The sequence below is a fragment of the Salarias fasciatus genome, chromosome 4 (genome assembly GCF_902148845.1).
Source record: "Salarias fasciatus chromosome 4, fSalaFa1.1, whole genome shotgun sequence".
In the NCBI taxonomy this organism is placed as follows: domain Eukaryota; kingdom Metazoa; phylum Chordata; class Actinopteri; order Blenniiformes; family Blenniidae; genus Salarias; species Salarias fasciatus.
Window position 1 is genome coordinate 13396759 of NC_043748.1, and position 25287 is coordinate 13422045.

General features: G+C 44.8%; 1 protein-coding gene across 1 annotated transcript in view; it reads right to left on the bottom strand.

Moving 5' to 3' along the window:
- Window positions 1-25287, bottom strand: part of ntn1b (netrin 1b) — a 41575-nt gene that overhangs the window by 15984 nt on the left and 304 nt on the right. The window contains 4 exon segments of the mRNA XM_030088592.1: window positions 2855-3043; window positions 24553-24628; window positions 24630-24695; window positions 24697-25286. Of these exon segments, the coding sequence (XP_029944452.1) occupies window positions 2855-3043; window positions 24553-24628; window positions 24630-24695; window positions 24697-25286 (921 nt within the window).

The following is a 25287-nucleotide window of genomic DNA, read 5'->3' on the forward strand; positions in this document are numbered from 1 at the left end:
GATCCAGCTGTTTGGAGAAACTCTGCAGAGATGTATGGACGGTGCAAAACTGTTAAACTGGCTCACTCGGAGCTCCACCAGCAGAGAGATCTGTGGAACTCGGCGCTTCCACGTGTCAGGAACAGATTCCAGACGCTCTGATATGCAGAGCATCTCTTCAGATACACTCGCAGGTCTTTCCATGTAAGCTGAAAGAGCCCAAGTGCAGTAAAGGAGGTAATGAGTGTTGTAGGAAATATAAAGTTGCCGTTTTCTGTGTTTAAAGAGTCAGCGGTGCACCGAGGAGAGGGGGCACCGGAGGACAGGCGACCTCTCAGCCAATAGCGGCTCAGCGGTGACTGTGGCGAAAGACCGCAGTGTGTGTGTGTGTGTGTGTGTCTGCCCTGAGTTGTTCATTTGTCATTAGTTTGTGGTGGAAGACCGGTGTGGAAATGCAAAATGACTGCAGGGAAAACCGTCCAAAAACATTTACAGTCACCCAAACCGAGGTGCTTCCCTTAAAAATGTATTTTCTTCACTCAAGCAATTACTTATATTAAAGAAAAAAAACCCTCCTGTCACACATGAATAATGTTCAAAACATGGAAGAAAGTGGGAATATTTGAACCATTTCTCTTCATAAACAAAGCAGTTTTTCCTTTTTTGCTTTTTGGTAACATACGTAAGTTACAAAGTGTTACATCTCATAGTAACACACTCACATTCACAGCTTAGAGTTTCCAATCAACTTGAAATCCATGTGTTTGGACTGTGGAAAAAAACCCAAAGAATTCGTAGGAAAAAGATGCAAACTCCACACAGAAATGAGCTAAACTTGAACTGAATGCTACTACTAATGTAATATTATTACAATAACTGTAATTGAACTATTGTTCTGAGAAAAAAACTCTCATTACTGATTCATGCAGCTTGAATCGGGGTTATGAGAACTTTAAATCCTGCATCACAAAATTCACCATTTCTGCTTCTGGTTAAAGGAATTTAACACAGCCGATTACAAAACTTCGCTTGTGGACCCATCATGTCTTCCTGTCTGCGGATTCCCACACTGTTCTCATAGAAATGTTTGTGCGTCCTCACACGAGCATCTCATTGTCGGCGGGATATTTTTTTTGCCTGTGAGCGTTTGGAAAAAAGACGACGAGTGAGCGACAGCAGTTTGTTTGTCTTTCCTCCCAGAGGTGCGGCGAGACAGAAGGAGCCCAGCTTTTCGTCTCCCTGCGCATTAATCCCCGGCAGCTCGGCCTCAAACCCGACATGCGCTCACACCTTCACACCTGCGCGCGTGCTGTTTCCTCCGCCCGTGCACGTGAACGCACGGAGGCGGGAACAGGAGACGGGGGACGATTAGCGAGTTGTTTCCACTCGCAGGGTCGCGCGGATCAGCTCGCACCTCCGCTCCGTTTGCTGCGTTTGTCTCTCGTCGGGGACCGCAGACAGTTGGGGAATTGCTCGGGTCAGTTCAGCCACAGCGAGACAGGTGGGAGCTTCTCTCTGTCTCACCAGAGCTCCTTGTAACACCTGGGAGCCGTGCGTGCAGAAGAAAAATGCATCACGGAAAAGTTTGTTTTTGGGGTCAGTGAGGTGGTGCAGTGATTAGTTCTTATTCAGGCTGGAGGTTGCATGTTCTTCCTGAGCCTGTGTTGGTTTTACTCTGAGAACCAGTCCACGCAAGACAATAGAAGAGAATGTATTTTAGATGCTTAAAATATGGTAATTCTTCTCTGGAGCGCCTGTAAGCTCAAAAATGAGAAAACAGCTCTGGCCCTGGATGAACTTTGTCAAAATATGAAATCAATTGTTTATTTCTGCATTTTAAAAAAATCCTGCTTCAGTGAGTTTTCTGAATTAACACCACTTTTTAAAAAAAAAAAAAAAAAAACCATGGAGCTGTGTTGTACAATGCAGGTGGCCTGTTTACTGGTTTCACATCCAGATTACTGTAATCCGCCCAAAACATGCAAACGTACACACATTATTCATCAAGTGAAAATAATGATTTTCAGTTCGTGTGGAGTTAGCATAATCGACTGAAGAGTTGTTGATCATCTCAAACATTTTTCCTAAGATGACTTTCAGTGTTTTACCAAGAATGTTTGAAAAAAATTACAGATTCCAACCAGCACAATATGGAGATTACATGCAGAACATTGTGCTTATTTCTTATATTTAATCAACAATGACAAACCAAAGTATTATGACCGCGGTGAAGTGAGGAACCCAGGTCTTTTCTGCATAAAAGTTAAGATTAAATTAAAATTCAGTTAAATTTTATTCATAAAACACTTGCTGGTCACATTAATCCATTCACAAAAAAACTTTGAATGAACTATTAATTAGTAATGCAAACATTTGTAAGTATGTTGATTCTTTCATCTATCAAATGATATTTAAAAGTAATAAAATTCAGAGAAGAAAAATCAAGCTAAAGAGAAATATAAGGATTTGCAAGAGGGAATAATGTATGGTAAGTAGAATCCTGGGACAGAACATATCTGAAGCTGCAGCTCTTTTGGGGTCTTCCTATTCTGCTCTGGTCGATCAGAAGTGGCCCAAGACAGGAAGTGTGGTGAACCGTCGACCGGCTAAAGGACTGCGGGGCTCATTGCAACTTCCAGGACTTGAAGGATCTACTGCTCACATCTTGTTGCCAGATTTGACAGCGTTCCCTCAGAGGTCTGGAGGAATCTGAGTCTTCAGCTTAAGATCAACAAGTTAACGCTGCAGGAGGTCGTAATGCTACGGCTTTTTTTTTTTTTTTTTTAACATTTCAATTCAACCACAAACAGCTGCAGGATGTCAAAGTTTGAAAATCCAGATGAAGTCGCAGCATTGAGCAGTTGAGTCTTCGTACCTTTGCAGGCCCTGCGGTGAGAGATGGACTTGGTCATGTCTCTGTAGTAGCCCTCCTTGCAGTAGTGGCAGTGGCGGCCCGCCGTGTTGTGGCGGCAGTTGAGGCAGACGCCGCCGCTCCTCCGGCCGGACAGCTTGTACAGCTCCATGTTGAAGCGGCAGCGGCGGGCGTGCAGGTTACAGTGGCAGGCTGGACAGAGAGGGGACGGAACAAATAGAAAATAAATAGTCAATGAAATGAAATCAGAATTTCCCTATTTGTAGTCGTATCGCTGAGATCCTGGGAATCCTGCTTGTAAAACATCAGAAGGTTTGTCGAATAACGGCGCCTCTGAAAAGAGTCCCGGGTCACTTGGCCACCTGCTTGTAAATTTAACCTCTGACCTCTGCTGATGTCATGCAGGAAAACATTCTTCCACCTTCTCCAACATCTGAGAAACTGTGGTTTAATGTCACAGCGTGTTATTGGGTCAGTCTTTAGTCTCTCACAAAATTCTCCTTCGCAGCCTCACACTGAGGAGCAAGCCCGTTCTTCATTTCAGTTTTGCGAAACGCTGGCCTTTCTGGGACACTTCAAATTGTATTAGAGGCCTCTTGTCAGTGTATCTGCAGATCATCTGTGATGCGTTTACACATTTTTTCCACTATATTGTTCCAACTTGTTTTAGTCTCCATTTACATGACGGTGTTTCCAGAGAACCTTCGTCGCGTTCCGGGGGTCTGTTTACACGATAAGGCCAAGAGCCTGTGAGAATGCAACTTTTGAAAAGACTGTAGTTATCAAAAAAAATGTTTATCGATAATTTTTTCTACATTTCTGTTGAACTGGAGCTAAAATCCTCTGCTCATCCAATCCTCCAGTAACTTAGAACACTAGAACTGAGCATTTTCTCCAGGTTTACATGTCCCGGTTTGATTGAGTTTTACTCTTCAGGTCATTTCTTCCTTTTCCTTGACTCAATCAGGCACCAGTCATTCGTGCGAGCAGGTTTTCCCCGCAGCTCCTCGCATTTCAGTAATCTCTCCATCATCTCACCCGTCTTAATGTTATTACGGCGAGATGCGGGCGATAAGTCCGCCACATATGCTCCGCGCTCATCAGCCGTCCCGATCACGCACACACTCACTCACACCTGCCGCGAGGGACCGGAGCTGGCAGGTGGCGAGGATTCAGGAACACTCCTTCTGAATGGGGGGCCCACACACACACACGCGTGCGCGCACACACACACACACACACACACACACACACACACACACACACACACACACACACACACACACACACACACACACACACACACACACACACACACACTACAGCACGGAGGTGTTTGGCAGCTGTCACAGGCTTATCTTCCTCACTTACCTCCCCAAGGCTGATCCAACACGCACCACACCAAGCTTTGAAAAAACACACACACACACACACACACACACACACACACACACACACACACACACACACACACACACACACACACACACACACACACACCCCTCCCTTTCCCTCCTGCTCTTTGCTGCCTTCTTATCCCAGATGTTATCTCCACTTAGAGGAAGTGTGAGAGTAAATGCAACAGGGCTTTTTTCACCAATAGGAAATGGCATGCTCCTCGTTTTCCATGCTGGTATTAACACTTTTATCTTGCTAAATATTCACAGACACTCGTGTTGCTGTCACTCTTCAAAGACACACGGTTACTTTCTTTAAGAAAACAAACAGCAGAAGACAAAAAAAAAAAAAGTTGGAGGAACATCCAGAGTTTGTCCTTGTGAATGTCTTCGATTTTCACCGGGGAAAAAACGATCGCAGCGTGTGAGAGCGTCATGAGATTAATAAGTGCTATCTTCTCCACAGCTGTCCCCGGGCTCTTCTAATGAGCGCTGCGCTATCTCAGCCACACATCCGCGGCCCGGCCCGCCCGGTCGCCGCTGCGCCGGCTCTGCAGCCACAATGGCCGGAGCGCTGATAAGCAGCGCGTGAACCACAACCTCCAAACGCCTTTCTCAGAGGGCCGTCACATTAATAACACAGCGGGTGAAACAACGCCGGTACCTCCCCGTCCAGCTTTTATTTAATGCAATAATGAGAGAAAAAAGGAATCAGTGGAGCGATTGGAACTTGTCGCCATGAAAACTACTGAGGAACTTCCACTCCGGGTGAGTTTTAGGGATGAACCGTTGCAGGGATTTGCATCTGAACTTTTGCACGTTCTCCCTGAACCTGCACGGATATTGCTACTGGTACTCCAGCTTAATTCCACGACCCAAACACAGAGCAAGTTCAAACACACTTTCCGTCTCTCTCTCCTGAAGTGAGAGACCCAATTAAATCTCACTGCAATCTACAACCTTCATCTTCAACTTGTAATTAAATTCAAGCCTCTGGGATGATCTCAAGCAAAAACTGAACATTACTACTTAAGGATGGAAGAATTATATTAGATTGTACATCTGATGATGTGGCTGATGGATGTTGACATTCAGTTTAGAAATTGGAAAACGTCCACATATCAGCTTTAAGGCAACTTAAGCTGAATTTACAGAGATCCAGAGGCCTTCTTGGTGTCTGCGCGTTATTCCTGATGTGTGGGCTTTTTTTCTTTTTTTTTTTTTTCTTTCCACAATACAAAAGACAAGCATATGAAGTGGCTTTCCGTGTGAGTGTGTGTGTGGTTGCGTGTCTCTGGGTGTCCCCTGCCTTTCGTCCGGCGTCAGCTGGGATCCGACCCGGATAACGCGGCTACAGAAGACGGATGGATGGTTACTGCGGAACAGCCGCTGGCTGTGATTGGACATCCAGAGCGGCAACATGTCTGATGTAGGTCTGCGATCATTTGCTTTTCAAGGGCCCACTTGAAGCTATGCTATTGCAATCTATTTATGTTCAAGGGCCATCTCCCAGGCACAGTGAAGGAAGCGCTCCTAGTGGGTGTGCATACTGCATGAAAGGTACGCGTCCCACCGCTCAGCGGAGGCGGGTTTTTTTTTCCCCCCCCCTCCGTCTGCAGCGGAGTGCACACTTCAGGAACAATCAAACGTCTGTACGTGATGATCTCTGATGAAATTTGGTTATGGATGGTTTGAAGGACTTGGTGCCGCGGCCGCAAGAATTTACCGACCCTGTCAACAGGTGTCAGAACCACACACCGTGTGTGTGTGTGTGTGTGTGTGTGTGTGTGTGTGTGTGTGTGTGTGTGTGTGTGATCTGGTTGGAAAAGAATGCGCGGCTTTCTGCGGAGATGGAGAAGGATGGGATTTCAGCACAATTGCTGTTTATCCAGGGCCAATTACTCTCTCGCTGCGTGTAATCCCGCACAGTCGCCCGTACCGCCGGCCGACGACGTGCGCCAAATCAAACAGGGTTCACGTCTCGTCGCAGCCTCTGATCTGAGCTGAAGGCGGCGCTCACGCAGATTACTGAGCCATTATATCATGACAACGGTGTGTTTGCTGACGGAGACACATGCAGAAAGCTACCTGCGCCGAGAATGTGTCATGTGCTCCTCATTCCAACATTTCACCACACAGTATGCGGAGCTTATATAAAAGCTTGCATAATATGTGTGCAGTGTGTGTGGGGGGATGGAGCTGAAGTGTCACAAGAGCATCATGATTATTTCATGAAGTGTTGAACATGCATATGCAACAGCGAGCGGCTCTTGGTGAGGGTCAGACATATTTGGATAAATAAACTGAAAACCTGTTACCAAGGTGACTCGCGGATTAAAGCCGTCCGTTCATTTTCATAATTTAATTCCTTTGTGATCCTGAGGTTGAATGTATTGATTAAACATAGGTTTTGGACCAACAGACTGACAGACAAACAACAGACAAATTGACACAAGCTCTAAAATAGAGTCCATATTAATTTTGTTTGTTTTGCAACTGTTAGTGTCACAAATCCACAATTTAAAGCTTTGCATAAATCTGACCTGCATGAAAGAGTGTGCAATCCTCACGATATGTTAGTTAAAGAGTGTCAGTGAATATGCATTGGAATTATATGGCCAGTAGCTGCCTGGCTTAACTGTAATCAAACTCAAAATTCTACAAATTCTTTTCAAGTATAGATCCATCCGCCACGATAAAAGCTACTGGCAGATTTTCTGCTAAAACTTTGTTTAAATCTTAATTCTCTCATCGGTCGGAATTTGCATTTTGTTCATTTTTTGTGTTGAAAATAAATCCAATGTGTCAATTTTGTGTCACATTTGTTTGACTGAGTTGCTTCAATGAGCTGACAATATTTCAAAATGATATAAATAATTGAAGAACCAAATAAATCAATTGAAAAAAATAATAATCAATTTCCCTGGTTGTACTTGCAATATAACATAATGTTATAAGTGTTGCCTGCTTTTAAAATTTTCAATCCAATGTCTATTTTTCTTTAATGTTTTCCATCTACAGATAAAAAATGTAATGTTATTATAGTAACAGTAAGAATATACTTTAATACACTAGAAATGTTGCACTGATTTTCTAAATTTTCCCAGCAGAAAAATGATTTTTAATGTGAAAAAATCTTTCTTTCAAGACGCCCCATGAAGAGAGGGACTCATCACTTCATCTTGTGTGTAAAAATGTCTTAAACATTAATTTGCTTGTTCGCCAAAGAGAATCCTCTCTATAAGTGTCCAGGCTGTTTTTTGAGGACTTCAGACAAAAAAATGTAAACAGAAACAGACAAAATAGCTCGAATAGTTGTAACAGTAAGATCTGCATCTGACAGAATGGATCAGTTTTACACACTGACCCTTTAACTTAACGTCTTACCTTAACTGCATATAAACACACAAAAGATCATCATAAATGTGGGGAAACTGGACCTGAGTCGGGATGAGTTTAGTTCCACTCCTCACAAACACAGGTGTTAAAGGTCGACCTGTGAGGCATGTTTTGTCAATATGAGGCGATTTCTGGGGATGTTTGAGCTGATCGTATACATCAAGCAGTTGAGGTTCTGGTGAAGTCTGTACGTGACTCCACATGATGCGTTTTGCCGTTGTGGCATCAAACCAAGGCCGGGAATAATCATTAGCTCTGTCCGCCGTGGGATTGATATGAGGGCCAGAGAGGCTAACTGAGCAGTTTAGTTGCACCCGGCCGGCTGGAGGAAGACAGATGCCATCAGTCTAATGATACCATCATGGCCAATTTGGCAGTAACACCTCCGTTTCCCCTGGAGGGTGGGGGGGGCGGTTGCCTCGCCGCTCGCTCTGCAGACACACAGAGACATAATGAGCGATCACTCAGCTCACCTTCCACCTCGGAGGAGCTGTCAGACCACACAAGGCTGCCCTCTGTGGCCTGACCCCAGATAAGAGATGGGAAGGTATGAGACAAGCTCGTGTATTGACCCATCCTTCTGATGAAAGGAAACACAGAACCGTTTCACTCCGTTCACTCAGCGTATCTGTGGGAAAACCATCTTCATCATTCTCACACCAAATCTATTATTACTCCTGTCGTATACAGTGTACGTCTGATGCAGGAAGCCGGGCTGAGTCGATGTTAAAAAAAGATGTGAATGCTCCGGCGGAACTCGTTATTTTCACCAAACAATGACGCCTAAAATGACTCCTATCTCAATATAAGGCAAATATTAATGAAGCCTTCAGGTGCAATATGTTCTCCGATAGCTTTTCTTCTGCGCATGTTTTTACTAGCTCACCCTGACAACATGGCTTTAAGAGCCAAGAGTTCAGATCTCAAAGTTGTCTGAAGAAATTTGCGAAGAAAAAAAAAATCAGTGTTTTCTTTGCTCATTTCATTTGCTTGGTGGTTTGACGGGCCAAATTGGAGTCCGCTGCAGGCTGGTTTTTGGTCCTTGGGTCTCATGTTTGATGCCCCTGTTTTAAACAAATGCACTATTGATCACATCTGACAGACACAAGGAAATAACACTATTGATTTATGGCATTCGCCTTCATCAATACTGTATATTGGGTTCCAGTTCGTGCAAAACACCCGGAGAGAGTTATGTTAACAGATTGATAAACAACACACAATGGGATTTACAGTGTCTGCAAACATGTGCATTGTGTTCGACACATTTCAGAAGGAAGTTGAAATTTCCTCAGCTTTCAGCAGAGATGCTGCTTTTATTGAGGTGAGAGGCATTCCCTCAGCTGGCTCCCCATGACTTTTATTTTTAGACTTTATTCTGAAATGTTTTCTGAATGTGTTGTTTTTGGAGGTTTTTGTTTTTGCCCACATTGACATTGTGACAAATCGGAATCGTACCTTAAGCATTGAAAATAAAAAGAGCCTGGATTTTGTTTGTACTTTAAGAAAAGCAATGCCGCCACTCTGCTGCACCCTGTCAACGTTTCCCATGCAGCTCATGTGTGTTTTATTTTTCTGAGGTCTAATAAGGTCGACTTTATACCACAATCCATTTTAGTGCTCCCCCGTGGAGTAACAACTCAACAAAACCTGTTTATGTGCCCTCTCCACCTGCCGCCCCGTCTCGCCTCCCTCAGCAGACTGCGTCTCTCGCTGTGGGAATAAGTCCCCGGTCTGCGCCGCGGGCCCCGTCTCGCCGTGCGGCGTGCGCTGATGTCATGCGGGGGCGTTCCCGCTCTTTATGAGCGCAGGCCCTGTGATCTCTGGTGGGGATCAATTAGCTGAGCAATCAGCCCGCCCAGCGCTTTGTGCGAGGAACCGCTCGTAAAGCGCTCGGTTGCCTGGCGAACGGGGAATGCGGCGCCTCAACATAAACAGCCACCCAAGCCAGGCCGGGCCGTGGCGGCGGCCGGTGGCCAGCGCTCGCCGCGGTGCGTGTCATTAGGCAACGCGACGTGACATCAGCTCAGCGAACGCACCATTAGTCAGGGCAATTTCAGATTAGCTGGAAGGAATTTCTGCGGGTCAAGTAATGACCCGGTGGAGGCGACTCTGGCGGGAACGGGAGTTCTCTCCAGCAGGATTCCTGCAATTAACCGTTTATCTATTCTATAAATGAAATGTTCTGCATTTGCAGTGCGTGAAGTTTGGCCGATCTTTTGTGCAAAGAATGAAAGACCTCGCATTTGTAATTGTGCAATCAGTAATGACCAAAGCTCCTCGCTCTCTTTTGTAAACAGCCGCCGCGAAGTGGTGCCAACGACAACACACCTTCTCTGGTGGACGGTAATGCATCACGGCCGGCATACATCAGCACATTGTTGCAGAGCTGGGATCGGTCCAGAGGGGCGGGAGCGGGCGGGCCGCCGGTTCACGGCTAATGGCTGCAACAATGTGGGAGCTTCGCTGTGCGACACACTTTTGTCCCGTCCTTTGATCCCGAACTCTCCAAAACCAAAAGGAGAAAGTCATGAATGTGACCGAGGCACTCAAGCAGCTTGTGTTTAAACCCGTGTTTTAACTTTTGATCTCATCGGATTGCTTTTTTTGTGGCAACTGTGGCTGATTGGTAGAGCGAGTCGTGTTTGATCCCTGAAGGTTTTGTATCATATAAATGTAGTCCAGTATTCAGTTGTTGAGGTGTTTCTTTCTCCTGATCGAAACTTCAACGGTTTTAAACTGAGTTTCTTCATAAATTCTACTACTTCACTTTTTGATATATATAAATTCTATCGGAACGCAGGACCGAGCTGAGCTGATGCTGGCACGAACACAGAAGCACGCAGACAGACCCACAAGGAAGCGACGAGGACAAGTGAAGGAAAGCAGGCTTAAATAGGGGGGAAGACAGGTGCAACACATTAGGGCGATAACGAGGCAGGAGAACATGAGGAACAGACAAACGGGTGAGACAGGGCATGCAAAAATGGGCAAAACTGGCCCGAGCGCCCCCATCTGGCTGCAGAGATACAGGGTATGACAGAGAGTTCACTTTATCCTTTCTGCTCAAGTGCAAAAAGGAACAAATACTTTTTTGAAATCACATTCACTTCATTTTTTTCAATTTATCTACGTTGAACATTTTTCAACATGATGCTTTTTTTAGCTGAACACAGTGAAAAGTCCAATCACTGTCTTCAATTTGCAGCGTTGCTACCTGTAGTTTAATTGATTTATTAATTTCTTTTTCTCCACAACATAAATAAAGACTCCACTCTACTCTTCTTTCTTGCAGACTAAGAAGCGTAGGCTGTTGTCACGTTACAGTCTCAGTTTCTGCCGTCATCGAAGCGCCGCTTCTTCAACCCTTTGTCTCCACTGCTGTTTATTTTGTACTCTTTGCGCTTTATGAGTAATTTTCAATGATGTGAATTTTGGTTTGACTGTTGACGCGCTCCGGAGACATCTGAAACTCTCCCTCTTATCCGGACTGTAATCAGCAGCTTGAGGTTGACCTGAATAATTTTCTCCAGCTGGCAGCTTGTATTTACTGTAAACCTGACGATGCATGAATGCGGCCTAATTGAGCCTGCGGTGAGAAGGGGCCACTCTCCAGACTAAACCTGTCCTAAACATCCAAACAGGGCCCGCTCGCTGCCGGACTCCGGTGTCACACTGAGGTCCAGATCCGCCCCGCCGAGCGGGGAGGTTGTTTTAGCGCTCCGGCACGCGGCGGCTCCACTGCGCTCTCCCATGCGGGGGGAATAAGGGAGGAAGAGGCAGGAAGCTGCGCGGTTGTAAATCATAAAACTGAGGTGACAATCCATCTTTCTTGTGGCATGTTTATTGTGCTTTTCCTCACTTTTCTCCAAAGTCCTATTTATAACAGGCCAGATTCTCTGCTCTGTGTTTGGAGATACCCTCAACACTTTTAACCCTTTGTCTCTGCCGTCAAACATCGAGTTTAAACTGTTTATTCCATGCATGCATTGGAATGTCGCCTTTGCACAAACCTGAGTGATGCCTTTGTATTTTAAATAAATGAAGGAAAAAAAAAAAAACAAATTATCTTTTCTGAAATTCTTGGATTGGATGATTAAAATGTTGATTAACAACAACCCAACGATGCAACCACACACTCAGCTCTGCTCATCCCACAAATGCATGTTTCCTATGATGTGGCAACAGTTATAAAGGGAATAATTAATAGAGGCTCCTGTTTCTTAAATTAATACATTTTTGATTTGTTTAGTTTATTCAGACTTAAATCATCCAATTCATCAGACAAGAATCTTCAGAAAAGGAAAACCTGTTTGGATTTTGCAGTTTCTTTAACCTCTCTGCTGCTCATCCCACAAATGCATTTTCCTTACAAATGCGGAATTACGATATTTAAAAGAAAAATCCCAGATGAATTGTGACAATAAGGAAATGATAATAAGGAAATAACACAAACTCCGTGGGTTTTTGTGGAACGCTCTCATAATAATGAACAGTGGTTTTTCGTGGAAACGGGGTTGTTGAGCTTTTGTTTCTGCTGTTTTCACGGCCGTTGCCAGAGGTCGCGCCGGTTGCTAGGTGGCTTCCAGGACATGGCACTGAGTCAGAGAGGAAAAGGCTCGGTTTCTTCCTGAAGCCCACCGATGACAGGCGATCTCAGCCGCAGTGAACTTTAGTTCTCAGCCGCGACGGTGAAACAAACACAGCACTGCTCCGCCGATGTCAGTCACTTCACGACTTCTGAAAAACTGAGTCACAACATCTCTGCTTTCGACTGGATGGGTTGAATATCCCCCTTTGATTTTTTGGAATCAAATGTTTGAGAATGATGAGGACGAGGCTGCATATAGAGGAGATAAAGAAGTAGGCGGAGGAGGGAAGGAGTTGAAAAAGATGCTCCTGGAAATAAAAACTCAAGCATCTTGTAACGAGCGGTGAGAGATTTGTCCTCTTGTCTGAAGGAGGCAGCAAACGCATCTGTGGTGAGATGAGTGGAGCTGCAGAGGAACAGCAGCCGCAGGAACACAGTTTTTCAGATGTGCATTAAGGAGATCGGGAGATTTTGAATTCAAGTCACTCTTCAGCCTTCACCAACTACGCCTTTACCTTAATGCAGTTACAGTTACAAGTAGTTTTTGCACTAGTTTTAGTGTGAATATATGATCTGTATTTTGGGTAACAATCAAAAAATGATTCAATATTACATTAAATATTGAGGTGATATCAGATTTTTAGATTTCTTTTTATGAGCATCAACTATCACAACAGGTTAATTCTGATCTGATCAGTCTGTAAAGTTTAATTAAAAGGTGTCTGCAGGACATAAAGCAGCAGATGGCCTCGCTTTGCACACTTGCTGACGTGAATGATGATACATAACCGATAAATCACAGCGTTGAACTCTCATCAGCTCGCCTCCGTCCAAACCCATAACTCTACGTTTTTGTTTTCCATGTGTGCATTATAATAACTCATGACCGCGGTGATGTAGCGGTTTGCATTCTCATCTCAGTGCGATGAAATCCCCAGTTCGAGTCTGGCTTGGTGGTCTGAGTGTGTTTGACGAACCGTCTCTCTGGACCGGTCCAGTATTTACCCCACCGTGGAAAACGCACTATATATTAATGGATGTTTTCCTGAACTCTGTCATTTAGCATTCACAGTCCTGCCGGGGAGGGTGAGTGAAGTCTGAATTGAGTAGTTGAGTGAGTCATCGTCGATTTCTAAAGTTCATGCTTCAATCTACCATCTAAAAGTGTAATGATGCAGAAGCTAGACGAGCTTTTATCAAAGTTATGATAATATCAATTATATTGGTTTTGTATTTATGTTGTTTCGGGAACGGATTGCTCAGCTGTAGAAGAAGCTGCTGAAACAAAATCCAGGTTCTTTGAGGTTTGTTGTGCGTCCCAGTGTAATCCAGCAGGGTTTTTTAGGTTCACTGTACTGAGGTCACTCCTTTTCCCAGCAGCCCGTCCAAGTGGGAACCAGATACACTGCTTTATCTCTGACTCACTTTCATGAGAAATTGAGCCTCACTGTCTGTGTAAATAAAGCACACGGCACTCATACACACACACACACACACACACACACACACACACACAGGGTGATGCCTGCGTGCTATGGGGCTCTTTCACGTTGCCTGATTTTTACATCTCAACCGAGCGTCAAGGTTTTTCCTGTGAGCAGAGAAGAGAGGAAACTGTCTGCTGAACATCTCTGATCTGGGCTGATCTGCAAAAGGAAGGAAGTCACTTTCTCCCGCGAAGGGATCATGAGCCATCTGCCCCAGCGGAACCAGGGATGAGGAGGTGGAAAGGAACGGCCCACAAGCCCAATCAGACTGGGGGAGTTACAGCACGCTGGAAAGTGGCTTAATCCCCTGCCTGTGGATGATTCCCCGCTCCCAGTCTGACCGGGAGATCCGGCTCCGTCACGCGCTCGCTGTGGATGAATCCCTGGGTTTTTCCGCCTTTGAGCAGATGTGGAACCCTGCGATATTTATCGTCATTGAGGGAACAGAGTCTGGTAGCTAGTGAGCTTTCCTCTGCCGTATCCACCTCGCTGGATATCTCCTCGCATCCAAGAAGTGATTCCTCATTCTCCGTCGGTGAAGAATTGGTCACTGGGGTGTGTGAGCGATGGAGACAGAGAGCAGGAGGATGTAGAAATCCATTAGAGAGAGACCCGGCCACTCCGAGACGCCTCCACAGAGGTTACATGGAAAAATAAATATGAAACCAGAACTAACAAGTTAATTTCCTCTTCAAGGCTTCAAGTGTAGATTTTATCTACATTTAGTTTAAACGTGCTCTGGAGAAATGACAATTACACAGCAGTCTCCTCTAATTTATCTGATGTTTTAGTGGTAGTCTGAAAACCTACATCGAATTCAAAGGAATACAGATGATAGAGGAGAAATACTCGTATTTGTTTCAATTATGACATGGGCCACATATTTTAAACAACAGTTTGGAAAAACGCAAAAAAAATACTTAAAGAGTTATGTTATGTATATGGAAACACCTTCGTGAATATCACCAGTTAATGGAATGAATCCCTGATGGCCAGATGACCACAGTTTATTCTGATTTCATGGCTCTTCTGATTCTTTTTCCAAGATTACATCACTGTCAATAAGTGACGTGCTGGTGAATCGTGTCTGAGGTTTGACCGTCATACTAGAAAGTACAGAAAGTTCTGTGATCACAGTTATGACTATTGTATGGACACAAAACTCAATTTCACTATTTTCTAGGAGTTTTTGAATTTTCAAGATATCACAAACGGTGTTATTTAAAAGACACTCTCATTCCAAATCCAGTCAGTGCTGACAGATCAGGTGAAAAGGATTAAATGTAAAATAGTAAGTGGCATTAATAAATTAAAAAAGAGCTTTCTCACTTGCTTGTGTTACCAAGATGATGCCATAACATGTTAGTGCTGCATGCTAAGAATCTGGGTGCCTCAATCTCCAGTCTGAAATAAACAAATCACTGAACAAAATCCTGAAAGCAGTTTTGCATCAACAATTCAAATTACAAACTTATTTGAAATTACTAGTTGCTCTTCTTTTCCCCACAGCTTTAACTCCTGACAGATCATTTCCCAGATTGTTTTTTTTTTTTTTTTTTTCGTTTTCAACCAAATTCAGATTTATTTAACCAAAATGCCCAACCACATGGAATCACAATACATGATGCTCTTGTTGGACCCAGTCCATACAATCATTTCATGATGAATCCAGGCAGATAAACATAGAAATGATACCATTCCAGGATCACATTTCACATGTAAACTGGGCTTAATCCATACAAAACCCTCATTTGAATGCCTCTGTGCGTGATGCCCATCATGGTGCTTTCGCATGAGCCGCGATTTAGCACGCTCTGTCCACAATCTGAGTAAATCAGGCTCTGTGTGTGTCCTTCTAATAAATATTGAGACATTATTCTTCTACGACTGTTCCAGTTGTCAGTTTTTGCCATTGTCTTGTAGTAAAAAGACCCCCGTGTCGACAGCGCAGCAGGAAGGATGGTACCAGCCAAAGCAGCTTAACTACGCCTCCGCTGCACAGTTCCTTAATGTTTTTTGGGGGGAGATGTCTGGGGGGGGAGACATGGCACCGAGGGTAAGTGACACTGAAGAAGTGTGTTGTGTGTGGGCGTACGAGCGGCGTTGTCACTGAGCCGGCTGTGTCGGGTGGCAGCGCAGCAGGGGGGCTGGCCGGGGGTCTGAAGCTGAGCCGCGGAGCGTGTCACTCCGCCGGCCCATTAATCATTCCCAGACTGCCCTGCTTCAGCGCCTCAAAAGGGGGCTCGGTGTGCGCGCACTAGGTGGTCCCTCCCGATGCCACCCTGGAAGCCCCCGGTCGGCGTCACGCAGAGAGTCGAGCATCCACAAATGTGTGTCTATCTCAGAAAGACTGAAAATAATATTAAATCTATGATTCATATTTGTACCTGCTAAATTCAAAAAGAGTGAATCCCTACAAAGTCAAAGTGAAGCCAGAGCACACAGCCCATCCTCATGCAGTGAGAGTTTATATGCAAGCTGAAAATCTGATGAAGTGATCATCAGAACAGCACAACTTGTATTGTGTAGTTATCTGATTATTAGAAATTGGATTGATAAAAAATCTTCCACAAAATACTCCAGTGTCTACACGCATGTATACCCAGTAATCTGACTCACTTTACCTTTAAAAACCGGAGGTGACGTAGAAGATAAACAACAAACATGAAGTCCAGCACCAGCAGACATTTGATATTCCCTTATACATATGGCACTGGGCACCGTTTCTCATCATAAAATGTTTTAAAAGGCAAAATCCCAAAAATGTAGTGAAACTAGAATGTGTCATAAAAAAAGATCACATTTAACGTCCATACAAGTGTGACGAAAATACAGTGCGCAGAGTCGAAAATGAGTTTTGGAACAGGCATAAACAAGTAAAAAACAAACATAAATCTGAAATTCTGGAGGAATAATGTCCTGAGTGTTGGGCTGTTTTATGACTCGGGAGCAGTTCCACAAAACTTCAGTGTGCAATTATTTTAAAGTCCGCTGCTGCTGTTAAAAACGTGAAACCTGGCGTAGCATTTCACGTACACTTGAGAACGTTCCTCCTAAAATGTCGTTTCCCACGAGGTGAAGATGGCATCGATGCATCAATCTGTTCAACACTGAGTCTGAAGACCAGCCCTGAAGCCCTCCACAGCCACCTGACACTGTCAAATCTCTGTTTTAAATAAATCCAACATGTCCTGCAAAACACAGCAGACTGGTCAACATCCCCGCCCGTGCAGGAGGGGCTCAAACCTTAAATCAAAGCGAACTCGCTCCCGTCAAAACACTAAGTCACCTCTCCAAACGGCCGTCCGCAGCGCTGCAGAAAGCGATTTTTCAGTTCGCTCTTAAAAGCCTGAGTGAAACCTTTCTGGCTCGAACCGTCGTGTCTGTCTTGAATTATGAGCTCAACAAAACAAAATCCTCAAAACATGCAGCCTTTACCCAGAGGACACTGGGTCGCAGCAGAGAATGGATTTTTTCGAGATCCCCTCAAATACATTTCTTTGTTTTATGGTCTGGTTGTATACAGAGAAACCTCTTACCAAAGTCACATAGGCTTATGTTGCAAGAAGGTCTGGAGGCGACAGAGTGACGGCCAACTTCAGTAAAGCACTGTTCTCCATTTGCACTCGTGACAGAGTTAAAGGATGGGTTTGGAACCGCCGCAGGTCCTGTTATCGTTTCTACAGCGTGCCAGCAGCACCGAGCGTCAAACCAACGGGGTGAAGCGAGGGCGGATTCAGGAGATCGAAGCTTAACTCGATGATCAGTTTAAATGTAATAACTCCCTGTGACGTCCAGCCGTCGTGTTGGACGCCGCCTGTCCACTCTCCTGTGATTATGGACGGAAGAGGTCCAGTAAACCCGGGAGACCTTCACTTTGCTTCAGGTCCTCTCTGCTTTAGCCCATTAACTGCAAATTGTGTATGTTTTTCTTTTTATTATGGCTGAAGCCTACTTAACGCTGATTTATCGTCATTCAGACCGCCAACATGCTTTGGTTTTTATGGATTTTGACAAAGAAAGGAAAACAGTCTCTGAGCCTGAGCGAAGAGTAATGGCAGCAGTCGGTCCGACTGGACAGAGTCACTGTTTTTTTGAGCGACTTAAGACCCAACCGTAAAGGAACATGGTGGAACAGCGGTTAGCGCCGTCGCCTCACTGAAGGCGCCTGGAGGCCAAACGAAGGGCTCTTCCTGTAGTTTGCATGTTCTCCTGCAGGAGTTTAAATCAACGTGCTATCAACTAGAAGGATTGGCGACCTCTACTGGCTGTAATAAAAATGACAGCATCCATGTAGCGGTCCAGGGAGTGAGGTGCTCTGAGAGGTGTGTTAATCTATCCATCTCAACGTACGGGCAAGATTTGACTTTAATGTTTGTTTTTGTGTCATTACGAATCGAATCGAATCGAATCTACATTGTCATCACAAAAAAAAAGAAAAAAGCAAAGTCCATTGTGAGATGAGAATGAAGCATGAAGCACCTTCGTGGTCAAATGTTTGATAAGTCAAGTTGCAGTTGATGTTGCTCATAGGCACAGCAAAAATATTACCGAGGGTGGAGCAGAACTTGTTCTCCAAATGCAAGCGGACTTTATGATTATCTCATCGTTCTTTTGTGTCTTTTGAAACTGCCACTCAAGCCCTGTTTGCACGACTTTCATTGTTTACATGACGACGATGCTTGGAGCCACTGAAAACCGCAACTTCTGAAAAACGGCTCCTGGGGTAGAACTTTTCAAAAATGCTCCGATTTGTCTCAGAAATAACAGCCTGTGTGTGTAGACTGCCTGTAACACTAAAATATAAGATATTATTCGCATGACCATTAGGTCAGACATGCAATCTGTATATATTGATTTAAAATCTATCTCATTTTAACAACTGAAAGTATACTTGCTGCACATCAGTGGTAGATTCTTAAGATATTATATCACGAATGACTATGTTCCACCATCCTCCTTGTACACCCACATCTTTTCCTCTTTGCTACTAATAATGGTATAATTTGTAATTCTATACTATTGTATTAGTTTGACATCTGGTGATTAATAGGGTGTGGAGGAGTGTTTTTTTCACAGTCGGAGGGAGTGTCCGTCTAATATATTAATAACTGTGGGAAAAGCCGGACTGAAACTCAGAGTCGCTCCCCCCCTTTTCCTTACTCGGGATTTCTTTATGGTCTCCAAGGCTCCACAATGTCAGAGTACATTAAAGAAAGCCAGGAAGAAAACTTCAACTCACTCGTGATAAAACGTCACAGCTGACCACTTGGAAACTATAAGCTCTTCGTGGAGGACTGGATGTCAGATTACTGACGCAATGGAATTGAAAAACACATATTTTGGTAAATTTAGCATTAGTTTGAGGGTCAGTTAGGTCCAGTTAGGTCAAAATGTGGTTTAATGGCTTTCAAACAAGTGGATGCAAAATTGGTGTAATGGCTCGAGAGAAGGTCGAATGTCAGAGTTTGCAATCTTCTCCCTGAGTGCGAAGAGGTTTCGTTCAGGTGGTGATAGCATCAGACAGCCAGCTTGAAACATCTGATTGGTTTTGCCTTTGGGCAGAAACTCCCACGACTCGGACCCCCCCTCCCCCTCCCCGCTGCCTCTGAGCCGTGCTCGACATGTTCTAGATGACTGAGACTCGTCAGCCCGTCTCGCTGGCAGCCCACTCCTGATGGGATTTCTGTCGGGTGCGTCCGACTTTCCACGCCGCCGCGCTGCCAAAAACGCTCATGCGTGTTTCCGAACCTGCAGCACACCTGTTTCCTATTAGCCGCTCCCTTTTCATGTCCCCGTGTTTATTCCTATCACTGCGTTTTCTCTAATATCTATGAAGTACGGTTAGCAGAGATGGCTTTGGTCTGCTTGTGCAGGACATCTGCTGGCTGTTGTGAACCCCCAGAGGATAATAATCCCTATAGTCACTAGAAAACCTACGATAAATAAATAAAAACCGCACAACAAGGGCTCACTAAACGATGCTTTTGTTTCTCACATCAATATTGTAGGAATTTCTCAGTGCCTTCATTCTCTGTAAGGATCAAACTGAGAACTAAATCTGTCTCATCATCTACAAACACAGCCTGATTTCATTATTGACTTAAGGAGTAGGTTAAGATAATGGACTTAAACACAAAACTCATCAAACAGAAGTCAAAAAAGTAAAAACAACCAAAAAAGTTATGTCCTTTAGCTATTGTTGGTTAAATTTATGGTAAAAATGAAATGACAGGGGTGAAAAACATGCAAAACCCACAAAATATTTCTCAGCTTACAAACTGAGAGGAATGACTCTGCCTCCCAGACTGGCACACAGCGACAGGGGAGGGGGGGGGGGGGGGGGGGGGGGGGGGGGGGGGGGCCACAGGAGGAGAGAGCGGGGAGAGCGAACCGACGAACCAAAATTGCAAACGTCTATTACAAGAAAACTCTGACATCATGCTTTACAGACATTCCTCTCTCCCGTCACATGGGCCGCTGCTGAAATGAGACCCAGATGGCGAGCGGGCCTGGCCTGGCCTGGCCTAACCTGGCAACCCCGGGACGGGGTGAGGGGGGGGCTAGGGGGGCGGCACAGCCGCCGTACAGCGCCACACGTCCAGCTCTGAGCCCGTGACTGCAGAGCGGAGCGGATCTGTCGGCGTGTGCGGCGGCCGTGCTGAATGCAGCGTCCTGGTATTGGTCAGGGTTCGGTTTCCTCTGCCTGAAACTGCCGTTTCCTCCCTCTGATGTGCACAAACAGAAAACGAGCTGTTTTGTCTTCATGGCTTGATGTTGACTTTATAGAATCAGCCTATTTCAGTCCAAGTAGCTCGTTGAAAGGTTCATTTTATTATAACTGTCTTAATCTATTTTGAAACAGAGCCGGTGGCTGTCGGTCGTAGTTTTAATCAAACGGCCTGTTTTGGTGCACCTGACCAACAAGGCGTGGCACAAAGGAAAGACTTAAACAAGTTCAATGAAGATGTGTTGGTGAATTCAACATGCTGTTTAATAAGTCGGTTTCTTGATCCTACATTTCATTGAATCCACCAAAAAAAAAAAAAAAAAAAAAAAAAAAATCATGTAAACGCCTGCAAACTGTGAGGGACCGGACATGAGGACGGACTCATCCGGGGTTTAAAGAAAACCAGCGACTGAAGCGTCAGCTGACTCAGACTTCTTATAAAACAGAGCGCCGCATGGCACGGCGACAGCAAAAATAAAGCCCAAATTGAACAAGTGCAAAATTACACGTGTGAGTGACCGAGGCTACCATTTTCATCTCGCCTCAAAACCCACTTGGGCAAGAAGAAGTTTACCACAGTTCCCTTCACAGCCCCTCAGTCGGCCGGAGAGCGGGGTGGGGGGGGGGGGTCTGACTGTCAGGGGTCACAGCGACGCCGAACATGGAGGGAATATGAAGCAGCTGCCTGGGACAGGAGAGCCTGATGTGTCGTGTGTGTGTGTGTGTCAGGGGATTCACATCATGCACAATAAGCAACAAATATGTTCAGCAACAGTCATAAATGAAGACATATAAGCAATGCCAAGTGAGCCACCCTCTGTTGTAAGTTCAAATATCATCAGTCTGCTATTTATAGCCTCAGAGGCGCTGCTGATCCGTGTGGCTGTTCTGCATTACAGCGGAGTCACTTCGTGTCTCTCTCTGTGGCCGCGCCGCATTTTTCTGCAGTTATTATGCTTTTTGCAGACTAAGCCTCTTCTCACAACTATGCTCTTCTTCTCATTGTTGCCATTTTGTGTTTCTTTGTGGTACTTCAGCATCTCTCTCTCCGTGATCTCCTCCAGGCGCTTTGTTGTGATTGTGACTCCTTGAAGTGATTTGGTGTCTCGCTCTGGCTGTTTGGTGTTTTTTCTGCGGTGATTGTGTGTTTTTATATCCGTTTACAGTCAATTTACATTTCTTTGTTGTGATTTGGATTTTTTTTTTTTCATGCGGTAGTTTTACATCTTGATTCATCCATATTGCAACACTTCTCCTATCGTGTTTGGCGTCTCTTTGTGTTCTTGGTTAATCTGCAGTTTTGTAGTCATTTTCTATCTCTTCGCAGTTTTTAGACAGCGACTGTAGTCGGTTTATGTAACTTCAGGATATATTTTTATCTTGTACTTTTGTGTGTCTCTCTCTGGTAGTTTTGGGTCATTTTATTACATCTTTTTTGCTGCTAATTTGTTCTCATTCTGCAAGTTATTGTTTTGTTTTTGCTTTTTTGCAGCATCTTTGCAAAACAACAGGGTCATTTAAATTCTTTTATTCTCTTGTTTAGCTTATGCAGTTTTCATAATCTGATATTCATCTGTTTTTCTTATTTAGCACTTAATTTCTTTGTTTAAGTCATTTTTGCATTTTTTTTATGCATTTTTTTCCTTTATGTGACTGTTTTGCTATTTTATTCCACCTAAGCTTCACTTTTGAATCTTTCTGGCCATTTCAGTGTTGTAAGTATATGGGTTTTTTTTTTTTAGCTATCTTGCTTCTTTTTTGGTATTTTTAAGGATTGCTCTGTATAAATTTTGTTGCATTCTGCAGTTCGTTGTTTGATTTGCTGCCACTTTTTGTTGCTTTAACATCAGTTCCCATTTTATGATCATGTGTGCATGTTGCTGTAGTTACTTTTCATCTTTCTGTTTTAGTCGCATCCCTTCACAGTCTTCACTCATCAGTTGAAATGTTATAGTATTCTTGCGAGGGTTTCTAACCTTTCGCGTGCTTTTGGTGTCATTGTTTTTTAATCTGTGCATGAAGTCATGTCACACCAAAGCTGTGAGGAAGCAGAGGTGGCCATTTACATTCCCGCGCTCCCCACTTTTGATTGATCAAATTTATCATCCCCGCACCTCCAGCTGATCGGAATGTGAAGCCTGCAAGCCGCCAGCAATGCAGAAAATGCCTCTTGACACAATGATGGCAGCCTTGCATGCAAAGTCATGGGAGGCTGACTTTGTCTTACTTCCTTGATGCCTGCCTCCAATAAGTGAGGCCAAGTCTCCCATAACTGCACCTCTCTCTCTCTCTCTCTCTCTCTCTCTCTCTCTCTCTCGCTCTCCCCTCGGTTTCCTAATGTCCTACAGCAGGAGGAGAAATCCAGACAGATCATTAGCACGGACCCCCTCTGCATCCCTGCTGCCAGACCATATGGCCCTGCGCTCAAATGGAAACAAGCCCTCCCCTGGGTCTTCTTCTTTCATGCTAAGGTGTCAGGCCACCCTTATTATTTCCTCTTTGGGAGAAACATGCTCAGTCTGGCTTTATTTTTTTTTCTCTCTCTCTCCTCCTGCGGTTTTTATCTGATGACACCACTCACACAAAAAAAAGTGAGATGGTGAAAAGGCGTGGGGGGCCTCCCTCTGACAGCGAGATGGATGCCACAAGTGACAACCTTTTGTTTTAGTAAAATACCTCACATGCTGGCTTTGCAGGGGCGAAAGGCGGAGGCCAAGGGGAACAACTTGTTCACTTGTTCCGTTTGGTTGAGCAAACCATGGCAGTGTCGGAACTTGTTACTTTTCCAGGTTTTGCTGTGCTTGTGGCTCAGGGGGGGCTTGAGCTGTTGATATAAGCCCTCCTGCCCTGCTGAAAATAAGCATTGCAGCAAATACACACGCTGCAGTAAAAAACTGGGATCTGGCTTCGAATTACGCCGCGCTTTGTCCTCCTCACTGAATAGTTTACCGCCTCTAAAGTGGCAGTTTATACTCTACGTGCCAAAAATGTCAATAAAACCGCCCTAATCGCCCATCCGATCTGTAATAGCACCTGCTTATGGAAACACAACACGCCCCTGCAGTCTATCTCTGCAGCTGCAATGTTTCCTTCCTATTAAAGCCTCTACTACAGTCGGAAACGCGGGTCAAAACGCAATTACGCATTTGGACAGACGCACTTTGTTTGCCGAAAAGACTTCCTGCCCCGTCTTTCCCATTCAGGAATTTCGTCTGCATGTTGATAAAAATCAAAGAGCCAAAGTGTTTTTTAGTCTGCGATGAAGAAAAACAAAAGCGTCTGTAACTTGTGGGTTGAAAAAAAATAATCACATTTCTTTTAATTGTACCTTTGCGCACTGAAAGCATGCATCCATGAATCCTGAAAGTGATTCATCTCAGTTTGCTGTAAATCTGCTAACAATATTCACACAATTTAGTCAATATTGTTGATGTATTATCCTCAGAATTGTGAATTTGTATTTCATTTGACTGCAGTCTATGAGGACCTTATTAACATGTTTGTGCAAATACAACCTCAAACCTTTCTGTTGTTACTTCACAAATACTTTATTTTGAACAAATAAAACTGTTTTACGCACTCAAATATCGTCATTACCAAGCGGGATTCTTAATTTATTTAGATGCGTGGTTAGTTTTTATTTATTTAATCAAACGAGCCCCACAGCTTAAAGTGTTGTTTTTTTTTTTTTTCTCTTGAGAGTTTTAACTTCGTTCTAGACACTTGAGGCCTTCTGTTTCACTCAAATACAATTTATTCAGACACTTACATATTATTTTCTTTTGTCAGATTTAACCAAAACTATAGCTTATTGTTTTTTTCTGTGCGTTAATTGATTTTTTTTTTAATATATAATTATTATATGAAAAAAAAACCTCAGTATAGTGAACATTGAAAAAAATCAACTTAATTTGCCTAAACTCAAATCAAGGAGAGACTTGAGGAGAAGAAGTGGCCATCAGGCTGAACTTCAGTGCGTAACAGCAGAACGGGGTGACAAACACACTCATTTGCTTCACTTCTTATTTGATCAAATGCCTTCACTTCATCACAGGTGAGCGTTTCAACAGTAAGAGGAGAAAGCTGGAGCATCCTACCGACACACTCGTTGGCCTCCCTGGCCGTGGCGCGCTGCCAGGGCCGGTCATAGTGGAAAGGTTTGCACCTGTCGCACTTCCGGCCCCGCCGTGTTGTGTTTGCACTCGCACACCAGGTTCCCCTCTCTGTCCTTGACGCACTTTCGACGCGTGCCCGTTGCACTTGCACCGTCCGCCGACCTGCAGGTCCGACACCGCGTAAAAGTAGGAGTCGCGCGCCAGCTCCGAGTCGTCCTCGTTCTCGTCCCCGAAGGTGTGCAGCCGGCTGAAGATCACCTTGATGTCGGTGGCCGTCACCCAGTCCTGCAGCACCGGGGAGTTGTCGAAGTCGTGCGCGGACGGCCGCCCGTCCAGCGTGCTGAAGGCGATGAGCCCGCCGGTCAGCGGGTGCATGTCGGTGTGCGAGTCCGTGCAGATCGCCTCCTGCTCGTTCTGCTTGGTGATCGCGGCCTTTTGCTGCCGGTTGTACATCTTCTTGCACTGCGTGGAGTAGAACTGGAACGGCACCCAGGACTTGCCGTAGTCCATGGACTTGTAGATGGCCATGGACTCGGGTCTGGGCGAGCAGAACTGCAGGCTCACGTAGGTGACCTCGAACTTCTTGCCCAGGGACAGGGTGAGCGTGACGTTCTGCGGGTACTGCACGTAGTTCTCCGACTGCCAGCACGTGAGGTTGTGCGGGTTGTTGAGGTCCGTCAGGTAGGCGGGCGGATGGGACTTCTTGGGGTCTCCGAG